Source organism: Apteryx rowi, unplaced genomic scaffold (assembly GCF_003343035.1).
Source record: "Apteryx rowi isolate R43461 unplaced genomic scaffold, aptRow1 scaffold_811, whole genome shotgun sequence".
NCBI lineage: Eukaryota > Metazoa > Chordata > Aves > Apterygiformes > Apterygidae > Apteryx > Apteryx rowi.
Genome location: NW_020451107.1, coordinates 78,709 through 102,961, shown reverse-complemented (window position 1 = coordinate 102,961; position 24,253 = coordinate 78,709). Strand labels below are relative to the sequence as shown.

Below are 24,253 nucleotides of genomic sequence, written 5' to 3'. Positions count from 1 at the left end.
ACAGGTCAGCCTCAGGAAGATGCAAATTAATTAGCTACAGATAAACAGGAGCAGAAGATTTTTTTATTGCTTCATATTTAACGCACATCTTTTTGAAGATGATAAGAGAACTCCTGGAGCAAATCGACTCAGTCAAGATTTGCTCATACACTTTGATTTTACAGACCTACTGTTATAGATCAGATATAAATACAATGAAAGGAAATAGGACTATGGTATTTTCAACAACAGCACAATACATGTTCTGTTCACATTAGTCTAAATATGGTCTATCAAGATATTGAGGACGACGATGACAGAGTACTTTATACTCTTCCTCCTGTTCCACTTTAATTTAAGACAGACAAAGAGAAGACCTGGATATTCTAATATAGCCTGCAAATATTATCACTACATTTCAGCAACACCTTCTAGGTGACCCTGCTTAAGCAAGGGGTTGGACTAGATGATCTCTAAAGGTACCTTCCAACCTCAACCATTCTGTGATTCCGTGATTCCTGCGAGGCCTCAAGAAAAGCAACCAGATTCAGAAACCTTGAAAAGAAGCCAAATCAAGAAAAAGGTGATCCAAGGTGCAAAGATGTATTTGCATGAGAATGTACAAGGGGAGATAATTGGTGCCATTTATTTACTAAGAGACTAAAGCTGCTGAGTGTATCTCTCTCTCTCCGTTTCCAAAACACATATTAAAAGCATTCAAAGAACACCTTAAATTCACTTAGTTTATGGCACTATATATTCTGGCCAGTGAGTGTCACTCCTCCCCACTGAATAATAAAGATGTAATTTTTCTAGCACTGGATAGACTGCACATTTTATTGCTGAAGTACCATGTCCTCATATAAAATGTATTTTTTGAAATGTAGAATCATCGCTGATCACTTTTGGTCATAAAAGATGAACACATGTTTTTTGCAAGAGGAGCTTTAGAGCATCTGGATATATTCCAGTTTCAATAAGCTCCTTTTCCTAATCCCAAACCTCCTGGTAATTTCAAGCAAAAAGGTTTTCTCTTTGTATACTACAATATTAAGAACTTCAGCCACTGAAGTAGCAGCAAGATAGCGTAAATATTAGCCATTACTAAATATTAGCTGTTCTTAAAATGTCACATCTTGAACCTTAAGTGGAGATCCTCACCAGACTTCAATATAGGCAAAAGGAGGAGGAGACCCCAGAAATGCAGTCTGTGCACATGTGGCTAGAAGGTAGGTGTAGCTGAAACATCTTCATAAATAGATTTAATAAAGAAACAGTTTAGAGTTTTAGAAGTCTGGAGTCTTCTCACAACTCCAGCCAGCAATGCCCTACAGGAAGCACCATGGCCGCAGACTATCTACTGCATTGCTTTCTGTGCCAGGTGCCTAACAGGACAGCACATGCAAATTGAGCAAAAAGGCAGTGTGGAAGTGCTGACCCTACTCAGAATGCTGAATTTCCAAACAGAAAATATACAGAAGTATGGAACCAAGCACAGAGCTACACACAGGACTAGTCAAACAGAGAAAAAAAGTATTGCAAATGCTTTTTTCAACATAACACATCATCTCACCGAGGAGGAGACAAATATTAAATAATACTGCCAATGGGTTTTGTTGAGTTTGGAGTCCCAAAATAAGTGGGAAAAGGAATAAATGCTTACATTACAAAGCCGAAAAATTCAGGTATCCATCTCTATCTTTGGAGACTAATTGAAAGTATGAATGGGTATGGGAATGTAGTTTCAGCTCACACGAGTTATTGTTCAGAGAAGCCAATCTAATTCTAAAGAAATGACTTCCAAGTGCAAAGGCAAAGGATCATTACATGTAAGGGTCAAAACAAAGACAGCTACTAGCACAAGAGGAGTACAGTTTCTTGAACAGAGACAGGAGTCCATGGACAGACCAAACTTAACCCTCTTGCATCACGGTGCAGAACTTGCACAGTGGAAAATACATAAAGGTAGAAAGAGTACCCCATTGATGAACAATGCAATAGGTGGGGAAAAACAGCCACAGCCCCAGTACCTCAAGAAGAAGAGCAACCCTGTATTCCATGACCGAGAATGTGGCGAACCCCAGCAAAGATTATAATCTCAGCAGATTTAAGAGTTGACATTATCAAGTGGCTAATCACTTCTCACCTTGGGCAGGACATGGCAGACTGGGTGTCTAGGATTCAGCTGAGTATACATAATACTATGAATATACATAGAGACTGTAACAGCAAACTGAAGGACATTCTGTAATCTCATGACACCTGAAATCAATTTGAGGAAGAGGGTGGAAACAAACCTCTAAATTTTTAATGAAAGACTACCATTCCTCTTTCCAGAAGGTGGACTTTCTGGAAAACAATCAGACAAGGATTTAAACCTACAAATCCAGAATATATGTTCAGGGGTATGGTATAACTGACATGATATACAGCAACAGTGCTCTGCAGCAAAATTCAGACATTTAACCTGATACCTACAAAGCAGTTGAAAATTAAAACTATTGGTGAAGACAATCATGAGACTGACAATCAGAGAAACAGACAAGGATGGTATCAGCACTAAGCAGTGTTGGACCATTATAATGTGTTACCGAGGACAGCTTAAAATAGGGATGGATGGGCTTGAGACTCTTGATGTTGATTCCAAAAATGAGAAATTATTACAGCCTGTTTATTACAGCTTGGAAGAATAAAAAGCCTAGTGTAGAAACAGTTAAGGGAATGTCAGAAAGCCCAATGTTCAGTCTGAATGCCAGAAAGCACAAAGAGAGCTGAGCACCTGTCACGATAGGAAGATGAGTGGTGTCTTTGTCCAAGCAATAAAAAATCATCCTAGGCAGTGGCAAAAGCAATGGTACCATGAGCATGAGGGCAGGTCATCTGAGGTGGGAACAGACTCCAAGCTGCAGTGGGGACACAGTCATAGGTAACTGCAGACTAACGAGTGACAGTCATCACAAACAGAAGTGGTAAGGCAAGTCATGGAAAGAACTGCAATAGCTGAGCTATTAAATTAGAGGAAACGAATGAGCAGCAAGGTATGCAATACAAGATGTTAAGGAAATTCAGTAGCTGTCATAAGGAAATCAAGTTTCCTACAACTACCAATAGCAAGGATAGTGGAAAAAAAAAAAAGGCTAAGTTCAAGGTCACCCACTTGCAGTGAATTAGTAATAAGGATGTTGTTCCAGTAATCTAGTCACAGCAAAGCACTAGCACAGAGGCAATAGGTTTTAAAAGGAAGACTATACAATAATCTGTATGGAATTAGAGATGCACGTGCCACAGGAGGGGAGAGCAGACATCAGTCTGTGTGCACAGCTCAGCAGCAAACAGCTCTGGCAACAAATAGTTTTCCTCAGGAGAAAGCTTTGTTTTAGAAAAATAAAGTTCTCTTCTTACCAAGCCCAACTTGACTGAAATATATACCCATCAAGTGTCCTCAGCTCTAAAGCTCTAAAACAATCTCATTGATCTTTGCCTTTAATATGATGGGGAATGTATATATTTTTTTCCAGATAGGTCATTTATGTGGGGGATGGGGAGGGGGAAAGGAGTTAATAGACATTAAACCTGCTAATAATTACCCAGGCAACTGTTGGGGCCCTGAAGGCACTAATAGCCTCACTGGCCCTGACCAGTCCCTTGGGGCCTCCCCCCTCCCCGGTCCCAGGCCCCCATTTCAGCCCAGCCCAGGGCCATCAGTCCCTGCCCCATGACACTGCAGCAGTGCCGGGCTAGAGCCCCGCCATGACGCTGTCCCTGCCCTACCACAGTTGCTTTAATTCTTGACTATACCAACTGTGTTGTTACACAAGTTTTTAGTATTAAAAAAAATCTGAAGAGTATATTTAACCCTTTCTACCTAAAAAAAATAAAAGTCACCATTCACACTCAGAATGAATAAAAGAAACCCCACCAAATAAAAAGGCTAACAAAATTGTTTAGCAATCTTATGGAAGCCTATAGAAAAATACTGCATCTTTAAATATCATCAGATTAAGTCATTTCTAAAACAGGTTGTAGCCCACTGCAGGAGCCCACTGCCTACTGGGTTTTCCCACATATGCAAAACCCAACTGAGCAACTGCAGCAGATCTACCTCTTGAGCTGAATTAGAGGAAGTATTACCACCAGATCACCCATGCTGCTAAAGATCATTTTGCTTCCTGATGTATTAGTAAGAGCAAGCTCAAATTCCACCATCTGATCCAATTTTGCCAGTACCGAATGTCTGTTGACATGTGATTATTCATTCAAAATGAGAATATTTTGTGGAGTGGGAGACATTAGCCAGACAAATATGTTATAAATCAAGCCAGACTTTAAGATGATTGAGAAATCAAGAGTGGAAATCTGATCGATAAAAGCAACTGGGCACTGTTCAGAACTCAGTTCATTGAGATGAGTAAAGGCAAAAAGAAGAGACAGGTCATTTTTATGTGTCTTTGTAACTTGTTGAAGACAGTCTGCTTGTATACAATAAAAAGGTTCCTATCAATATGAATTTTCATTCTGAATTATTTGATGCTTTTTACAGCACAGTAAGCATGTAATATGCATTAGGTCAAAGGGCAGGAGTGCTACTTTTTCCTTTGTGTGAAGGAGATTAATCCTGCTACCGCTTCCCCCTGACTGCACAGAAACTATGGCAAAGGGCTATGATGAAGGATTACAGGGGGAAACGAATGCATAAAATGGTCACAGGAAAACAAATCTCTGACTGAAGTACACCAAGCTGTAGATTAAATTAAAATAGCTGTCCTGTTAATATAATATTGACTCTAGGAACTAGCAAATTAAGAAAGACATAAAACTGATAATGATTTTTATCTTCAATCTCAAGATATGATAAAGGTAAGAATCCCCCAAAAGAACTATTCAAAGCATTATCAGTTGTAAACAATTTGGACGATGAACACAAACACACTCAAATATATCAAAATAAATTTAAGCTTCTTACCAACAAACACAAGGACATCTTGGGAAGCAGATGGTGCTTATTGCTTTCTGTATACAAAGGTCAGTTTTCATGTTTATGAGAGCTCGTACTCAAATTCAATGCTGTTTACCTTTGCATACCATAAAAGAGGAAAGTGAAGGCTGCCTGTTGGCTTCTTGATATGTTTAAAAATATATAATATTTTTAAATGCTTTTTGCCTGTATGTTGCAATGATTATTTCAGAAGCTGTAAAAGATGTTGATTCCATGATAGTGGAATTTGCTCCTGACTTCAGCTCTGCTCCACAACCTCACACTTCAAAAGAATAACCTTAAAAATTGTACACTATATCTAGCCACTGTCCATCGGATTCTATAGAGAACCTGAAACAATGAGGCATCTGTCAGTGCCTTGAGAGCACCAACAGACTCTAATTGCTCTGACCAGCCTGGCTCACCCATGATCCATGAAGATCAACCAAGTATTTTAGATCTTCTTGTTAAAGCCTCATCACCCACCTTTCAACCACCAATCCACCCCCCACCTGCAATCATAGTACAAGGGCAGCCAGAATAACATGTGAAGCAAATTCTAGTCTCTAAACTAATTTGTGGGGAGCTACACTACCCCATCAATTGGCAGGACAAAGGACCAGATGAACATGCCTAGGAACTGATGGACAACACGCATGCTCTAGCCAAAACCAGGGCTTTTTAAAAGTACCCCTCCAAAAGCAGATTTTTGCAAGGTGCAGGGATACATCTTGATAGGAATACAGTTGCTCTCAGGGTTCTGATTGCATCAACAAGCTGTAGTTGCCCTGGCCAGCCTTTTGGTGTACTCAGGGGCCTGACAACTTGTGTGATTATTTCTCAAATTCACCTCAGGGTATGTCTACACAATTGTCACTGCAGCTGAAATAGGTATACCCAACCTAGCTTTGAACTGGTTCTCCTGAGACTTGCTGATGGCAAAGTATTTCAGCACAGGTTAGCTGTCTGTGAATGCTAGGCATGCTTTCTAGCCTGCTCTTACCACAGTGGTGGCAGTTTTGAATCAAGATAGTTTAAAGTGAGTGCATGTGCATGCATGCCACCATGTCTTGGAGCAACTGAAAAACAAAGACATATCCTCAGGGAGAAGCTCAGAAATCCTGCAGTCTGATAGCTGTGAAATCTTGTAATTTCTAAAATATTAAGCAAAGCAGCATTTCTTCTCTACAGTTTCTCTGTATGCTTCCTATCTCCCTCCACTGCTCCTGCTGCTATCTGCCTGCCACTGCATCCTCCTCTGTACCTTCCCCACCACCCTGCGACTAGCACATCTATTGTACTATATATTCCCTGTGCTATCCTATATAATTATTCAGAGGAGCCAGAGCTCAGCTGAGTTTGCATAGTTTGCAGGTAAAGCTAGCAGAACAGAGCAACAGTGAAGGCTGAGGGAGCACACAAGAACATGTGCAAGCTTTCTCCCTGGTCTGTGCAGATCAAAGCTGGCGATGCCCCTGGCAGAGTGATGGAGCTGTGTATACTCCCAGAGCACACCACAGCTTATCAGGGGAGTTGGAAAGAAGTCGTGGAGTTGAGAAAGCAGTACTTGTGTTGGGACAGACATTCTGGAGACAGGTAACAAAAGCAAAGGCCAAGTCCTCCCTGCCCCCAAGTAAATCCATGCCCAGAGTAACAAATCACCCTGTTGCACCTTTTCCTCTAATAGAGTAAAACAGTTTTTCCTTCTCTCTCTGACCTCTTCATACCAGAAGCCAGCACACACTGCGTTCATATTTTGTTAAGGTTGCTATCACTTTTGCTGAGGCATGCATCAGAATGCAGGTTCATTTTGAGAAGGCTGACATTAAATAAGAAATGCTTTGATAATTGCCAGCTGATCTGCAGAATCCAAAAAGCTTTTGTTTTATTGGCTCAGACAATCAGGAAAATCCCTGGTGGCTTGCTCCTACAGCCTCTGTGCTGCTAAACTTAGCTCTAACCAATGACTTTTTTAAATATACTGGACAAAAAAGCAAACAAACTTGAGTTAGTGCCAAATTCCCTATAAAGAGCAGGAAAATAGTTGAATATATGGTAACCATGTGAAAGGCTCTCCCATGCAAGGCTCACCACTAACCACCAGTGGTTTGTCTCCAAGTCTCACTTCATGTTTTGGTTTGAGAAACAAGCTGTTTCCTGAAATACAGTGGCAAATTCTACCAGCATTGACTTGTCAACAAGTGACTAGCAGGTCCCAGCTCTCCCTAAATATTTCTGATTAGATTTCTGGATTACTTATAAGAGGGTAAGTGGATGAGTGTGAGTTTAATATTGTTGGCTTGGGGTGAAAGTACTTAAAGCTTGTAGTGTGGCAATCTCCATCTCTCCACCAGCTGCCTGTCTGGCTTTCTCTTGATCCCTGCTAACCGTAGTCTGTTTTGCAATGGATAGTTCTCTGTGTGGAAAGGGGGTGAAAGCTGGTTGGGATTGTTTACTTTCTCGCAAGTAGTTATTTACACCAACAAAGAACTGTTAACTCTTTTCACTTGCCGGCAGCCATTCAGTTCCTACAGAGTAATAAGGAGGACTTACCAGCTTGTAGAGTTGGTTTGCTCTCTCCTATCCTGAAAGAAATACTATTCAGCAAATACTATTTTCCTTGTCTGCCATATAGCTGCTCAATCTAGAGGAGATAAGTATTTCCTCTCAAAATACCTGGCTTTCTTTTCCTTGCAATTTTTACTTTTCTGAAAAAAGATACCAGAAACTTACCCCCGATTACCTGTTTGTAGACCTTTCCTCTCTCTCTCTAAAAAACAACAACAACAACAAAACAGAGGAAAGAGGATTTTCTAAAAATTTCTTGTTTATTTCATATATGATTTTGGAATTTCACTTAACAGAGATCACACAACACAGAAGATGGAGGTGCCATGCTTTCCCACGGGAGGTCTTGCTGTTTCATGATTTCTCCAAAATTCCTTAAGTCTTATGCATACAACAAAAGAAAACTGTTTTTTTTTTTTTTAATATATTTTAAGCATCATCCTTAAATCTGTTTCATGTGCTAACAAATTTAAATTAGCAGTGCTACTGCATTAGATGGTTGGTCAATCAGGATTAAAGGTTAAGAGTAAGTGCTTCCCTGGGTCCCGATCTCCTTAAGCATTGCTTCAGTTTGGAGAGTAGGTAGTGCAATTGTAAACATGCTTTTGTTGTTACGGTAGCCAGGGACAAATTCTGTTTAACAGATTAATTGGCTTTGAGTATGCTCTACTGGAGCCCTCAAACACTTGGAACAAGTAAGTTAACTACAACACTAAGAGCAAATTCATGTCAAGTACTTTATTCAAAGGTGAATTCTGTCAAGGTCATAACTATCTCATTTTCCACAGAAGACAAGCCTAATGAAAGCTCTTAAAGGAAAAGTCTTACCCTTTCTTCTTTTGAGTTTTGCATCAAATGATACCATTCCTAGCAAAGACTATTTGCATGTTTTTTATGTTTATGTACTGCAGATAAGTGTACTTGCAGCACCGATATATGAGACACTTGTTGGAATGTTATCTCCTGAACAACAAAAAAGGGATGTGGGAGGAGGGAACAAACTTATAAACTGGAAGACAGATAGGCTCCTTGGCAACCCAGAACTCAATAATTGCTTTGTGGCCTTTTGTGCTTGCCAAACTTAATCAACCCTAAAAAGGTGTGTTTTAAGAGAGGGAAAACATTCATAGAAAAATGCGAGCCCTACAGTGAAAGAAAATCAACACAAAATATTATAGGAATTCTTAGTAGCATTTAGATGCTTTGATCAGGGGTCACTGATGTTATTAACACAACCAGACATGTCTTTGTCCTGCTCTCCTTCTTTCTCAAAACTGAGCTGCTGTGACTTACTTTGTTATAAAAAAGCCCTTTAGTTAGATAACTGTGAATGGCTCAGTTTTGTCTCCAGTTAAAATTATAACAAAAATTATTTTTTTGAAACTTTTAGATAATACTTTTGTCCTATCTATTGTTTGCTCTAGCAAGATGTGAAGGCAAAATGTTCTATTCTACTAACACACTGGAACAGAATAAATCCACTTGCTTCATCTGGAGTTAAATTACAAGGCAAAGAAAACAGACTGAAGGTAATATGTCCGAGTAAATCTATGTGCAATTACAGCCATCTGAGCTTAGGCTTTTTTCTTGATGACAGACAACTAAGTTGTCCAGTGAAAACTGATAACTTCAAGACAATCTGCTTTTATGGAGAATAAATGAGTTTTGCCAACCAAAAGTTCTCTGAGGGGATCCAGAGGGGTAAGTTGCTTTTTCTTTTAAGTGGTTATTTTGGGGGAGGCCTATTAAGGAAGGTATATTCCTGGGTGCCTGAAGGACTTCACTTTGTTCTAAATGGGATTGTACTGTCTTATGTTCAATAGCCTTATGCTTCTATAAAACATTCCTGCTAGTCTGAACAAAACCTCATTCCTGTCGCTTAAGTACTTTTGGTATCCAGAGGAGTTGCTGACTAAGGGAGCTGGTGAAACTAAGGGAAGAAGAGGTTGCTCATGCGCCTTGTAGGCAAGTTTCGATGTCCCGCTGTTCTCTCATAGATCTATTTCTAGTCTCCTGAGGCTTGATGTTCTGTTGAAAGGTCTTGCACTTGGATGTATGCGATCATGCACAAATTAGAGTTGGTCGGAAATTTTGGTAAAGGAACAATTTTTCTGTTGAAAATACTAGTATGTTAAAATTAGAAAGTAGTCTGGGAATGTGTTGGTTTCAGCAGAACTGGAGAAGGAGACCAGACAGGTTTCTGGTGGAAGTTTGCCTAGCTTTGGACTCTGCTAACTGGCAGCCTGCCCAACAGGAAGTTTGGGCATATCTGATGTACTATTTTGCCTCAGAACAAAATATTTTCAGGGATTTGAAGGCTTCAACCAAAGGAAAATTCCAGATCACACATGGGAATAGTGAGGATAGCTGTTTTCAGGTTTTTCTCTTCAGCTAGATCTAGGTTGCAGCCAAACAAGCCTGATAGCCCAATTGTATATGATATGAAGTTGTTCAGCTGACTCCAATCAGAAGGCAATTGAAAAGAATCCAGCCTGTGTCTGTTCAGTTTTAAATCTTACAAATTTTGAGGTTTATTTCATGGGTGTTTTTTTCGGTTATTTGCTTTCTGTGGATGTGACTGCTGATATTTTGAATGCTTGCAATGTGAAATACTGTTTCCCTTCCTCACATAAACCTCTTCCACAGACTGTGTCTCTCTTTATAAATCCAAAGCTGTTTGCATTGCATTGCTATATTTTGCTGAGAGCTCTTAAGTCAGTTTGGCCCTTCATCATACTTTATATACTTGATCTTTTCTCAGGGGTACACCAATATTTGGATCAGGGAATATCCGAAAGCTGCATGTCTTAGATATCCTGTCTTGTACTAGTGGAACATTAAGGGAGCATTAGACCAGAGAAATAGAAAAGCTGAAGACATGATTTGGTCTCATCATTGCTGCTGGACTGACAAATATGAAATGAGGAGAAAAGCTCTAATCTAGACAAACTATTCCATTTCTGTTCATCCTTAAACACCTGGAATAATCAGCTGATAAAAGTGATACAAAGCGGATAGAGAGGGAGTGAGATTTTTTAGATGCTGGGAAGGTAAAGAATATGGAGAAGAATGGAAAAATGCTCTACCGATACGCCCAGTGGCCCATCTAGCCCAACACTCTGCATGGCGAGTGGCAAGAGGAGATACTGTTTAGATGGAGCATATGAGTCTGGTCATTTTTTGCAGTTCCTTTCCTTCCTACTCCCCCAGCCTGCAGAACTGCCCTATTAGGACTCTTAATAGGTACCTCCCTGCCTAGCCCTCTTTCTATTTATTTATTGACTTGAGCATGAATTTGACTAATCCCTTTTTGAACTGTCATTGCTTTCTTCCTCCCCAACCTTCTGTGGTAACAAGATCCAGAAGTTCACTATCCGCTGGGGAAAGAAGGACTTTTTTTTCTCTGTTTTAAACTGATCTCCTACCAGTTTTGTTGTTTGCCCCTCTATTTCTCATATTCTGGGATTTGGTGAACATTACTTCCTGATTCAGTTTACCTGCCACTTTGGTGTGTATGTGCCAGAAAATGTGAAAGGGAGGTGGGAATAGCAAAAGGAAGAAAAGATATGGAAAAAGTAGAAAAAATAAGCCAAATAGAAAACGAAGGAATCAAGGGGAGCAGTAGACAAAAGAATAGCATTCAGGCCAGCAAATGCAAGACAATGAATAGAGCTGGGAAGTAAGATACACCACAGAAAGGAAAAAGGGCTTCTATTCACCTTTCCTTCAAGAGTTTAAATATAGCATTTTACTGTGAAAGAAGAAAAAAGTTGGCTCTGCAGCAAAACCTTTCAAATGTGTTGCATTTTGCTGGTGCAGCCCCCAGAGGCCAGGATTTAATTTTAACTTGCAGTAACACCTAGCTTTTCTTTCAAGTATGTCAAAAGCCAATTAATTTTTCAAAAATATTAAGAAATCAATTAAGAAATTGATCATGGAGACATAGTAGCTCAGCTTTAGTTTCTTCATTAAGATACCATTCCATTAAATATATTTTGAGGATGAAACTTCCATAACTTTCTTTAGTACTGTCAGATATATCAGCTTTCCCAAGAGGTGACATTCCACATACAGTCTGGACATATTGCTTCCATATTTTTATTTCTTTGCCATGACTCTCTTCCTGGATATTATAACCAGGTCTCATGATCTGATACACACTGCTGCTTCAGAATTCTCTAATTTTTAGTCATTGCTTAAAACTTTTGCTAATTAACTTTTAAGTATTGCTTCTGTGAGAACCAAAATTAAATATTTCTCAAGGTTTTGCTGGAGTTTTAAAGTGCTTCATGTTGCGCCAGACAGGGTCAGCAGTACATTTGACTATTTTACTATTTATTAAAAAAAATAAGCCCAAAAAACAGAGCTCTTAGGAAAATATTATTTGCTCGTTCACCTCACCTCCACTGAATAGTTTTGGCTAGGGAAAGAAAAGAGAGAAGGAAGATTCTGAAAATGTCAAAACATTTCATTTCAATGTTTTCAAAACAAAATATTGTCTTTCCAATTTGTAAAAACATTGGTGTTTTTTTCTATATTGTTTTTACAATTTGTAGAAACAGTGATGCATTCTAAATGTTACTTTTATTTTTTCCCAAATTACTGGAATTATTGCAATTATTATGTAAAATTTGACTTATTATAATAAGGTGCTGAAACAGAAAACAAAACCAGAACACTTGTTTTGAGTTAAATCAAAATGGAATCTTCCAGCTTTTTTTATTTTAAAAACACACACAAGTGACACAATAACAATTTGATTATCTTCAATAAAAGAACTAAATCAAAAAATCCATTATTTATCAAGTTCTACTCAGGAGTACTATTCAGAAACTAAGTTGTCCAAACTATTTGCTTTTGGTCACTTCAGTTAATTACTGCCAGTATTTCACTGTCTTTCAGATGGGGATAATTATTTCTCGTATGTTTTAGAAGTAACTAGCTAATATCTCTAAAACACCTAGAATGTTTAAAAAGTATTTTACAAATACACGCAACTATTCCATATCTTTCTTGGCACCTTTGCACCGTACATGTCTGAATTATCACGGACTAGTTTGAATCAATAGCTATTACCAATGCTGTTCAAATCACAGCTGTGAGCCACACATCATTCATAAAGACCTTCCCCATCAAATGACCTTTCTGAATCAACTGCCCGAAGACATTCAACTTTTAAAACATCTACACTTCTTACTAGTAATGAGCACTTCATGTTTTCAAAGTATTTAACAGCCTGACATATTTGCTGTTCTTTAAAATACAAAAAGATTTCAATTTTGCCTTTTCTCTGAGTTTAGCTTACCCTAGTCCAGAACTGATCATTTCATGTGTCCATCACAAGTGTCAGAAGCACTGACCTTAGAGAAATCCTTTCTTCTGTGCCCTACCATTCCTAGGGTTTAAGCTCCCTAATTCAATTCTGATGAGTTGCTTCTTTCTTCTACTAATGTCTGTGCTGCTGTGCTCATCTTTATTGCTTTTATCTCCATTTGTCTTCTTAGCCAGTATGTTTGGATGTCCTTTCCTTCTCTGTATGCAGGAATCAAGCATTCCTTCTGATTCTGTATCAGGCCTGGCGCACTAAGCCTTCCTGAAAGAGATCTAATCATTTCTTTAAACATTCACAGAAACTTTTCACTGTATGACAACATGACTTCATGGTCAGTTTTCAGGATTCTGATATGTTTATCATTGGCCTTGGCTGTGAGACAGAAAAATCAGCAGGTTTCGGCATGCAATCTGTGATGTATCTTCATGGAGATGGGAAATTACAACCACCGTTTACAGAGGAGATCAGCCTCTTCATAGCACTCTAATTAATGTTCCTTAGCTTCTGTATCAAAAAGACTGGAAGAGTAAATTCATACAATGACACTGTACAAATACATCTAGTATTCAGTTAATATCAGCTTGTTGATCATAAAGGCATCTGAAACACTCTTCCTCTTGAACTTGATACCACATGTTAATGAGCAATTATAACATTAACATCAAGGCACTGCTTTTTATTTTACTGGTTTCTGTAAGAACGAAGGGTATTTCCAAAAAAGTACATCAAAATTCCATCAATAGCACCATATCAACGCCACACTACAGTATTTGTTTTCATTATAGAAACAAATGGTTTCACTATAGAAACAACATAAGCCTGTGGGGATGTTAATGATATTCACTGCACAGTCTGTTAAAAATTTGAGCTTCTAGAATAGGATGGATTGAATTTCTTACATAAATGATGGAAAAAAATCATCAATAATTACAACAAATGAAAATAAAACTTACGTAGCCTGTGGTTTTATGCCCTGTGGTTATGTTATTCTGTGCGTAATAAGAAGTAAGTTCTGATCAAAGTTTTCCCTTAAGAACTTCTGTAACATCTCTCTCCTGTAAAGACTCTCTCTTATTAAACAATATAATTGAGTTCACAGTGAAGTGTTTTCATCTCTGAGGGTATTAATTTATCTTTATTCTATCCAACTGCTTATTTGGAAAAAACTTGAAGAAACTTAATATCTCTGAGGTGTCTCATCCTCTTTCAATATTCACTGAAACTTGCCAATTGGCTCAAAAGTCTTTGGGAAGCCACTTTCAGACAGACGCACTCAGACAGTGCGGTTGCATAAACCTCATTTCCTTAGGAAAATAAGCTAAAAATTAATGACTGTCCCCATGTATTTTTAGCACAGCCCATACTGGAACTTTATGGAATCCTGAAGATAGCTCTGTTTAATATTAGTGTGCCTCCATTAGCAACTTAATCTCCTCCAACATCTCCTCCATCCAGTTAATAATGCAATCCAAGGCAGTTAAAGAAACATCCCACTTTAATAAAATTAATAGTTCTTAAGTTTCTTCCCTTTAATTCTCCTCAACCTCTAGTACCGGAAGTCTGTCATCATAGTCAAGATATCAGCATAGCACCATTCTGCAGGGAGGATATATGTGAAAAGCAGATATTATAGTTCTAAATTAGAACACTTGTCAGTTCAATTTCCATATAAAATGACCAAATAATTTACTGTTATACTGTCCAGAAACACTCTGAATCCAATAATGATAATAAAAAAGGCCCTAAATTACCCTATCCAAAGTATATCATGTCCAGAGCTATGCTTTGACATCAAGGTCAAAACCAGAATCTCAGAAGCTGTCATATGTTTATAATTACTTTGAACTTCAGTTGTTGCTAGCGTTGGTCATATTACAATCACATCATTGGGAAAAAGAAAATATCTGCTTGTATTCTAGAGATAATTGTGGGAAGGACAGAGATGGCAATTTGACAGTCCCTTTGAGATAAACAGTTATAAATAATGGGCTATAGGTTCCATTTACTGATAAAGACAGAAGCAGGAGAACACTATGCTAGCTTACTCACTAAATATATTTAGTTTCATTATCTGAGAGCTGTTATACCAGAAGAACCAAAAAACATGCAGGCAAGTGCACTGGAGACAAGAGTTCAATAATCTGAACTCTCTTCCTTTTGTATTATACATGGTGACACAGACTTCAGTACATAGAATCTTTTCTACAGGAAAAAAAACTTAGCTGGCCAACCACCTTTTTTCAAACATGTTCTTGTTCTTCTCTACTCACCTCCCAAAGTTATAATTAAGCAGCATTATTGATTTTTTTTCATATTTTTCTAGGCAGAATGTATTTTTAATTTTTAAAGGCCTCAACATTTATTCTTTAGGGGAGTTCTTTTCAACAAACAGCAGATAATGTGTTTATGTGCGTGCATGTGTGTCTGTGTGTGAAGGAACTGGGGGAGTTGCTATGAAGGAGGAGAGGGATAAAGCAAACTTAGGGCATGGTTTCATATGCACCTGAGCCAACACCACAGCTCTCGGGGGTCAAAACAGGGAGATCTCATTCATCCCATTCCAGTCTTGGCTCAGGATTGGCTGGCATTGTCAGCCCATTCGCTGAGACAATGTAACTCTGTAAGACAGCGAAAACTACCCACTCTCTGTTGGTCTTGCTTTCTTGTTGACTTAGTTTATGAAGGCTACAATGGGTGCTGGAAGCAGCACACATTAAGCAGAAGCATGTAGCTGGGAAGGAAAAGGGAAGGTGAGAGATGGAATTTCCCTCTTCCGGCAGTGGTAAGCTCTTGTGAAAACATACCCGAGGGAGGCCATGCAGTCAACAGAAAGAGAGATAGCAACCCCTAGGCATGATTCAGAGCAATTGCCACTATTCTCCCTGAGTCATCGTTTGGAGGAGTTGTTTCTCCATAAATAAAAGGGAGCCTGGAAAGCAGGCTTTGTTGCTAGGCAAAGTTTGCATTTGTGAAATGCTTTGCAGTCAAACCAGGTGGTCTGCAGTACTTGCCAACTGACTTGCAGCATTACTTTGCAATTATTTTGTACCATGTTATATGAAATGTTAACAGGTGATTATGATCCACTAGGAGCACTAAGAAAACAATAATGGACAGTACTTCAAGCTGTAGTATGTGTATCCAAAAGCTTACTAACCCAGCAGAAGACCTACCACTTTCTGTTGCTGGGCTACCTTTCTGCTGGAGTAATAAGTTGAACTGGCTCTGTGATCCAAGGATATCCAAGGACAACTACAGCTGGCAAGAGCAAACTGAATGGCTAAGGTGGGTAAGGGCAGGAGAACTGGAGGCAGATTTTTAGCAATGGGCTGTCAGATCACCTCACCCCATCTCATGGGAGGTTATGAGATATAAAGATTGGTCTAACTTTTAAATGAGAACAAGGTCTAACACTCATTAAACAAGTGGTCAAACCAGCACAAAGTAACCTCAAACAGCTGCAAGTTCTCACTTAAACTTTCGCAGCGTCACACAATAAGAAAGTGGCAGGCCTGAGAATACAATCCAAGAGTCCCTCTCATGGGCCTCCCTCTTGTTGTGGACTTGCCTGCCTTCTCAACCAGCCTGTGGTTTCTCTACTGACTGCCAGGAAGCCTTCCAGCTGTGCTAAGTCCAGCAGTGATGCTGACATCCCTTCACTAAGAACTGGATCGAGACCAACAGCTCCTTTGGTATCTCCCCACAGGCATTATTATCCCCACAGGCATTATTATCCTTCTTGTTCTTTGACTCCAAAACTGTGGCAGAAAAGCTGGTCTATCTCCATCCTTTGTCTATGGCCAAATATACAAGTGGCCTCCAAAGACTTGGAAGTGTAACATTCCTGGTCACTATTACATTCTAGCACTTTATTCACATACATTGGATTCTGCTTCTGGTTTATCATCTTCGCTAACTGATATCTAAATTGAGGTCAATCATTTTAGCATCAGGAGAACTGTTTGCCCTCATCCTTTTCCACACAATATTTTAGCCAAATGAGCACAATACATTAGATTATAATGAGCCATTTGCCACTGTTTGCAATTAAATATATATACATATATATATGTATATGTAGAGAAATGTAAACTCATCACATGAACAAGACTCCACTTACAATTTAATGATTTAACTATGTGGATTTGCCAGGTAACTTCATTACCATACATAACTCATCACCAATTCATAAGAGCAAGAAACTAGCATATCATACTTCTCATTCATGAGAGAAAATCTGAGGGTTATACCATGGCATCTTGACATGTGGATGGGATTTAATCAAGTGCATAGTTGAGCTTGGAAATCAAATTCAAGCCTGGCACACACTTCTTTTTCAGGACTGAGTACCATATGGCCAGCAGCTGGACTCTAACAAATATTGATATCCAATACATTAAAGTTCTTAAAGAACAGCAGGAACTGGTTGGTTAGCATCAATGTACTGCTATTGCACATCACAGATGTTTCTGAAGCCCTTACCTCTTTCTAACTGTCAGTGCAATTCTCTACCCTGTTCCTGAGGTTTTCAGAAGGAAGTATTTCACAGTTTTTCCAGTGTAGCTGAAAATTACCTAAATGATAAGATTTTCAGGATTGGGAGGGTGAATTCTCAAACAAACCCGTTTCACCCCTTGAAACTTGTTTTAGGAAAGGTCATAAATTTAGCCTGGAATAGCTCCATTAAAATAATACAAATTCCAAATTTAATTAGGCAAAAATAATTCCCTTTTCTAATATACATGATAGAGTTGCCTAAGAAGCATGTGTTTACTCCCTTAAAAGAAACTTGAGGTATCAGGGACACTATAAATATTACATGAGACAAGAGTTTATCTTGGTAATTTCAGAATGTGAAAGAAATGTTACATCCTAGAGCACTTGCTGTTCACCCAATTTGCCCTTTTTTCAGAAGAGTTAGGTTCTTTGTAGCAGAGTCCAGTCCCATTTGGATAGAAACTTCCCGCATGTTTGTAAATGAGTTATGTGGTCTTTGTAGCATATGTAGGACAAAAAGACCATGAAGGGAAGCTGCAAATCCAGCTCCCTCAGGCTACACAGACAGCTTTTTAAAATTTCAGCTACATACACAGAAGATTGTATTTGTTACAAAAATAATCATCATCATCAGATCATATCTACATGTTACCCCCAAAATACAGATATAACATGGAAAACATTTTTTAAAATATATTACATCTTGTTCTTACTATAAGATTAATTATATTTAGGATTAACACTTTATTGCCTTAAAAATGTTTACATTCTTTAATAACATTTAATGTTGTATAATATGTTTTTTCAAAAAAAAGGGTTATATAAATGAGCATACCAGGGAGTTATTAGGACAATTATTAGGACAAATATAATTAAGGCAAAACCATAACTTATATTGGCCAAAAATTATGTTTAAAAAGTTTCTTTTCAAGCACTCCTAAAGGAAAAACTTTTAAAACAGATGTCAATGTACATATTATTTCATTTTAGTTAGAAATTCTTATACTGTTAAGCAAAATGAATATTTTGCTGTTAATAATACCAATATTTTCTCTAGCTTTCCAGTATGGTATATATATATTTTTTTCACTTAAAAGTCAATTTCAGAATATAAGTACATATTAAAGGTCAACATTAGTTCGAGATAAAAATAACACAGATGATGATAACAAATGTATTTTAGAAAGATTAATAAGTCCTAACCTCAAATAGGCTTAACTCATGACCATTCCTATATTTAAATCTACACAAATTACATCTGTTATGACTTAGGCATGATGATATACTATAAGCACAGTCCATGAAAGAGGTCCTATCCTTTTGCTTGGCAAAATTTCACAAGTCAAAACATCCTTTTACAACAGCCAAAGACAATTTTGAGGGGGAAAGGAAACAAATATTAATGAGACAAATACCTTATGCCAAAAAGAAGCATTATTATTCACTCTCAGTTTAAATAATTACTATATCTTTCTCTGGACAATTCTTGATTGCAGTTTTTTTGATAGTGGTTTTCGCAAAATGCTGCCAGGCCATAGCAAAGTGTACCTGAGATAAATAGAATAATCTCAACATTCTGCCTTTCTTGAGGACATATATTAGTTTTATAATAAAACCAAGGACTTTTGGTTCATTTCTCATTCACTGTAGCCAGGGAAGCTTCTGCTTGCTTCAATGAGAGCACATTCAGACCTCTTCTACAGCTAATATGATAAATTATCATTACTTTTCAGCACCATTCAGAATACCTGCTATACCTGACAGATGCCATAAGCAGCTTAAAGAAAACAGTAGCAGCTGTATTAATTTCTTAACCATTGTTTTACAAGGGTAAATGGAAGCCTTAATGTCCTCCATACATGTACTAATACATGGTATAATGAATGACTTCTTGCTAAATATGGACTCATTGAGTATCCACTCCTGTAAATTAATTCAAATTAATAGTGTTATGATTAAATGTTTGTCAACAAATTACTTGTTTTGGTGCTTCAGCATGAGCAAAATACACTTATAAAAATGTGATACATCTGATCACAGCTAAACCTTCCATACCCCCTGCCAAAAACTGCAGTGTCTGAAGCCAGAGCAATGTCAAGCAGCTAAGGCAGCGTTAAAAACTGTCATGATCAAACAGGACCCCACCTCAGAAATATCAAATACCACATGTATTTTGGAAGACAAACATCAAGTAAAGAATAAAAAGTGCTCCACTGGATATGTTAATAGATATAGCAGCTGATTCCTTGTGAAACTGGCTTTCCCATTGCTTTAAATTAGATTACTTAAGCGACAATGGTTTTCAGCCTTGGAGCTAAAGTACTGTGATTTCTCGTTGATCACATGCACAGTTTCAAATATTTCTTACACCAAAAATTATGTGAAAATATGGATACTTACACAGTAAAATGATAGATAAAACACTTCCATTCACTAGGCCTTTCCAGGAAGTTGTAGACATCTCCCTGCATACTAGTTTTAGCTAAATAACGGCCACAGAAACTTTTTGTTGTGCAGGCCCTGTGGATTTCACTTCCTGCTAAAGTGCCTTCTCTTTGTGCCTTCCTTGGGGTTACAGGGAATTCCGGATACGTTAGTCACTGTGGTGTCTGGATCCAGGGCCACTGAAGAGTACTGCATATTGTTTAAGTTCCTTCTTACTTCCAGCAAGGTTGCAGACTTCCTATTTCCATCCAGACTGCTTAGCTGGGAACTGGAGCTTTGAGCCTGTCCACAGAGGTTATACATTGGGTACCCAACAGTTTCTCCATTGTCATAGGACATTCTGTAACAATGTACAGGTATTATGAACCCTGATCAATATTTAAAATCATAAAAGAGGGTATTGTATGTCCTCCCAGCCCAGGGTGTTCTCCAGTAGCTGATAAAATGACTTTCTGCTGTTATCATGGAACTTCCCCATGACGCAAGAGTGTGAGCTGTCAGCCTGTCACCTGCTGTCACTCAGAGACTCTGAAATTAAATCAGAAGAACATATTAGACAACTGACACATGCTAGATTCAGAGTAAACTGAATACTGGAACAAGAAAGAGGTTAAGTCTTCTGGAGAAAGAGACAAAATTAAGATTCAAAGTTACATTTGTTAAGAAGGAAGCTTAAAACTATTAAAATACTGCAACACTAGTACAGAGTTCTATTCTGAGAGCCGATCCTATGATATTAAGTTGAACAATTCCTGAACTGTCCTGATTAGAGGTAGAATTGCAAGAATTTCCTGGAATTTATAAACTTGCTGTTGCCTGAAGCACGCTAGATGGATGTTGTGAATAGGGAACTCAACACCTACATCTCAAGAGATCTTGTCTAGAATGTCAATGCTACAGTAAGATTTTATCTTCAGAATGAATTATTCCTGTCACCTCATGGGATCTAATCTTGCAGTCCACCATGGTCAGGAAGAATTTTTCTGAGTTGTAAAAAGTAGGATCTCGTTAATACTAAGTGTCACTGGGAGATTAATATTTTTACAAGGGAAGAGATCAAAGACTTCTGGCCTGATACTTGGTTTTCTTCAAGTAGTTTAATATTTGCTGCTAACTTTGCTAGTCTAAAGGAAGTACCAGGGGAAAACAGAACAGTAAATAAGGCTCTTATAGCTCAGTATATATTTCATAGGACAGACCTAAATTGCTGCTAATATACAAATATTAATAACAGTATTAAGCATTTTGTCAGACTGAGAGCAGCTGCCTGTTTTTGGAAGTGTCAATTTTTGTACTGACTCATTTCTTACTACCATGAAAAGCTTCCTTATTTAAAGCTTTTAGCTAAAATGATACTGCTATGCATATGAAAATATGAAAGGTATCGCGAAAGGTTTTGTTTAACTTCAAAGCACAAGGCACTGCTGACATTAATGTCAAAATTATGGCTATAATGTCATATCGTAAAGTACTGTGATATCTGCAATGAAAAGCCAGCATGCTTAGGGGTTGCAGCTGATTGAACCTCTGTCAGAGGAGACTCACACCCACATGTTGAGTCACTATAGCCTCCACAGAACAGGATCACTTAGAAAGAGAGAATTTTGGGCTTCAACCCCTCTTTTCAATGAAGCTTACTTTTCATCGTAGCTCAAAGATCCCTGTGTGTGAGTGGATAAACTGCCACTTTACTACACCCAAATAAAGCCCTCCAAGTTACTCCAAAAAATCCAAGTTATTCCTCAAAATATTTACATGGAGTAGTGGACTAGTTACAGAAGAGCTCATTTCTTACCAGTGGTACTGGTAAAATGGACCGATGTATTTCTACATTAATCCCACAGCAGACAGAGAACTACTTCTTTTCCCTTATCACTCTTTCTCTTAACACTGAAAAGCTTTAGGGACCAAACAGTAAACTTAAAACATGAAGCCTTTCAGCTGAACCAGTCTACAACAAGAATGTGAGTGAAACACATATGAGAAGTACATTCCCTCTGTGGGTGCTGAAGCTACCTAGACAAGTGATAGTAGCAAAGGCTGGCTATCCAGCAGCTGCAAACAAGGGTACTTGAAACACATTCGCTAGCCTGCTTAATCAAAATGCGGAATTCCTCACAGTCAGAAATAAAGAACAGAAAAACATGAAACCATCTGGCAAACAGTACCTCCTCTCTCTTGTCATGTGTCCCTCTATTCCTCTTCTTTGTTGCTCCCTCAGCTCCACATGGCAGAGTCTCTGTATAGGTGCAGGGAGTCCGGCTGCCTGACTCTGCCCCCTGTCTTATCAAGTCCCACCCTTGCTAGCACAGCGTCCCTCCCTGTTATCTGCCTTATATGGTTTCCCCCGGAAAAGGCAGAGAAAAAACGGGGCTTACTTGTGCTAAGACAGGACTTAGTTGTGCTTCTTCCTGTTGTCAAAACCATCAGGCATGAGGGACAGTGTACTTTTGCTTAGGATCATCTTCCTCTCCTTCCTTGCCCTTTTCCTACCAGCATACAGCTAATTGCAACAGGTTAATAATGTCATTTCCTTACGTCACACTTAAAAAAAATTTTTTTTGAATTGTTGGCTAAAGCGGAAGGCTTTGCAGCATCCTTTCATATCGAATAGTCTAAACAGGCTGCTTCAGCTGTTTGGTTTTTGCCTCTAATTTTGGGCAAAACCAAAAGCAGCACTGCATTACATGTTACATTAACTCATGGAAAAGCAGAGTTTTCTATTGCTGTTGCCTTTTCTGAACCACTGGTGTTTTTTTGTTGTTTTGTTTTTAAATTAATTTGGAAGGAAGGGAATCCCAAGCATAACCATTCTGGCATCAAATTCCTAATTTTATTGTTAAACATCCTAACCATGCTAAAAGCAGGCAAGTACTATTTTTTTCTCTCTTTTTTCCTCTTCTTTTTCCTTTTGTAACAGAAAATAGACTGCTGTCCAAAATGCCAGCATTCTGAATATGAGTTGTTTCCCACTTTTCTACAGTCACACAGCTGACAGTGAAAGCAAGCTAATTATTACAACTTTTCTTTTGGCGGTGGAGGAACGTTACTATTTTATGTGGTCTTCAACTTTTATCATAATTGTTCATGCGGTTGAAGTGTCTCTCATTCCTTAGAGTGACTAGCCCAGAAAGTTCTTACTTTCTTAATTTCCCAGTTACATTTCCATGCCACTGCAAAAAAATGTTCTTGGTATTTATTCTTTTCTGATATCTGTAGTCTGCTCAGTTTTATCAGTTCTTACTTCTCTAAAAATCAGCCCCTCCAGAACATTGTCCTTGGCTGCTTCATGACCCTCTGTTTATGGTGCACCAGAATTGAATACAGTATTCCAGACAGTACTGTAGGGGAGCCATAGCAAAGGACTATTAACTGTCTGTAGTCACAGAAATCCTTCTCCAGTTTTTGCTCATGCTTCTTCCCTGAAATGCCTTCTTCATCAATTAATGCCTTCTCTGCTGTATTAACTTTTCCAGATAGTAATTTCCTAAACACAAAATTATTGTCTGTTCTCACCTCTGACCTCTCCTGAAATTAATTGTTCAAGCTCTAAATAACTAGTGAAAGCATGTAGGAAAAAAAAAAGTACCTCCAAGAACTTTGGCAATAATTATCTTGGATATCTTAGGGTTTAAAGTTGTTTTACTTTGAAGGACAAGTAGTACCCATCTTTATTGTAAATGTGGAAATTCAACATAGTAGTGGCAGATCTGAAACCACTGCAAAAATAGAACACACAGCATCTGACTCCTCTTTCTTGACCACGGAAGAGATAATGATTTAGTGCTTAGATTATTAGACTGGACTGTGGAAGGCATGGACTCATTCCTTCATCCCCACAAATGCAGTATATCACAATTTTGGGTCAAGCCTGATGCAGCCCACATACTCAGAGCATATCTTCCCCACCGTGACAGACCTATATTTGGCAAGATGCACAGCAAACATATAACATATAATCAAAAGGCTAGTGTGGGGAGACACAGGCTAATGCCCAGTTCTGAGCTACAGATCTGAACCCTTTCTGGCTAACAAGGAGACACTTCTCAGGAAACTACCCTAAACACAAGATCAGACTGGTCTGCCACTGATATCATCACTGTTTCCTCTAGGGGCTATATTTCAGAAGAAAAGAGTCAACCAGTCATGCCAAAAACATAAAGGAATAATATGAAACCCAAAGGCTAGAAAAGATTTGGGACCGTACATAAAAGATAAGGCTTGAAAAAACATTCCTGCATTCTTCTGTTCACTGTAGATTCCATTCTGATGACCTACATTTTCTGTATGCAGTGCCTGGGCTCATAAACATCTACTTCGGGTTTGTGAATTCCAGTTCCAGAGCTGGGTTCCTAAAAGCTAGACATTGCTGAGTACCATGTATTTTTCTGCTCTAGCTATAGCATCTTTTCTTAGCCATGATCACGTGTGGGAACAAGTTCACCACGTTGTGTGGC

At 38.4% G+C, this 24,253-nt stretch overlaps 2 protein-coding genes across 2 annotated transcripts in view; one reads left to right on the top strand and one right to left on the bottom strand.

Annotated features, from left to right (window-relative positions):
- LOC112977271 (potassium voltage-gated channel subfamily KQT member 1-like) overlaps positions 1–22,061 on the bottom strand; it is a gene marked incomplete at its 3' end in the record, with an annotated part of 113,674 nt that extends 91,613 nt beyond the window's left edge. Inside the window, 3 exon segments of the mRNA XM_026089415.1 lie at positions 19,752–19,903; positions 19,905–20,324; positions 21,965–22,061. Of these exon segments, the coding sequence (XP_025945200.1) occupies positions 19,752–19,903; positions 19,905–20,135 (383 nt within the window).
- Positions 7,097–24,253, top strand: part of MRPS35 (mitochondrial ribosomal protein S35) — a 51,888-nt gene continuing 34,731 nt past the window's right edge. Inside the window, exons 1-2 of the mRNA XM_026089417.1 lie at positions 7,097–7,220; positions 8,947–9,223. The gene's annotated coding sequence lies outside the window, so the exon portion shown is untranslated. The remainder of the gene's footprint in view (positions 7,221–8,946; positions 9,224–24,253) is intronic.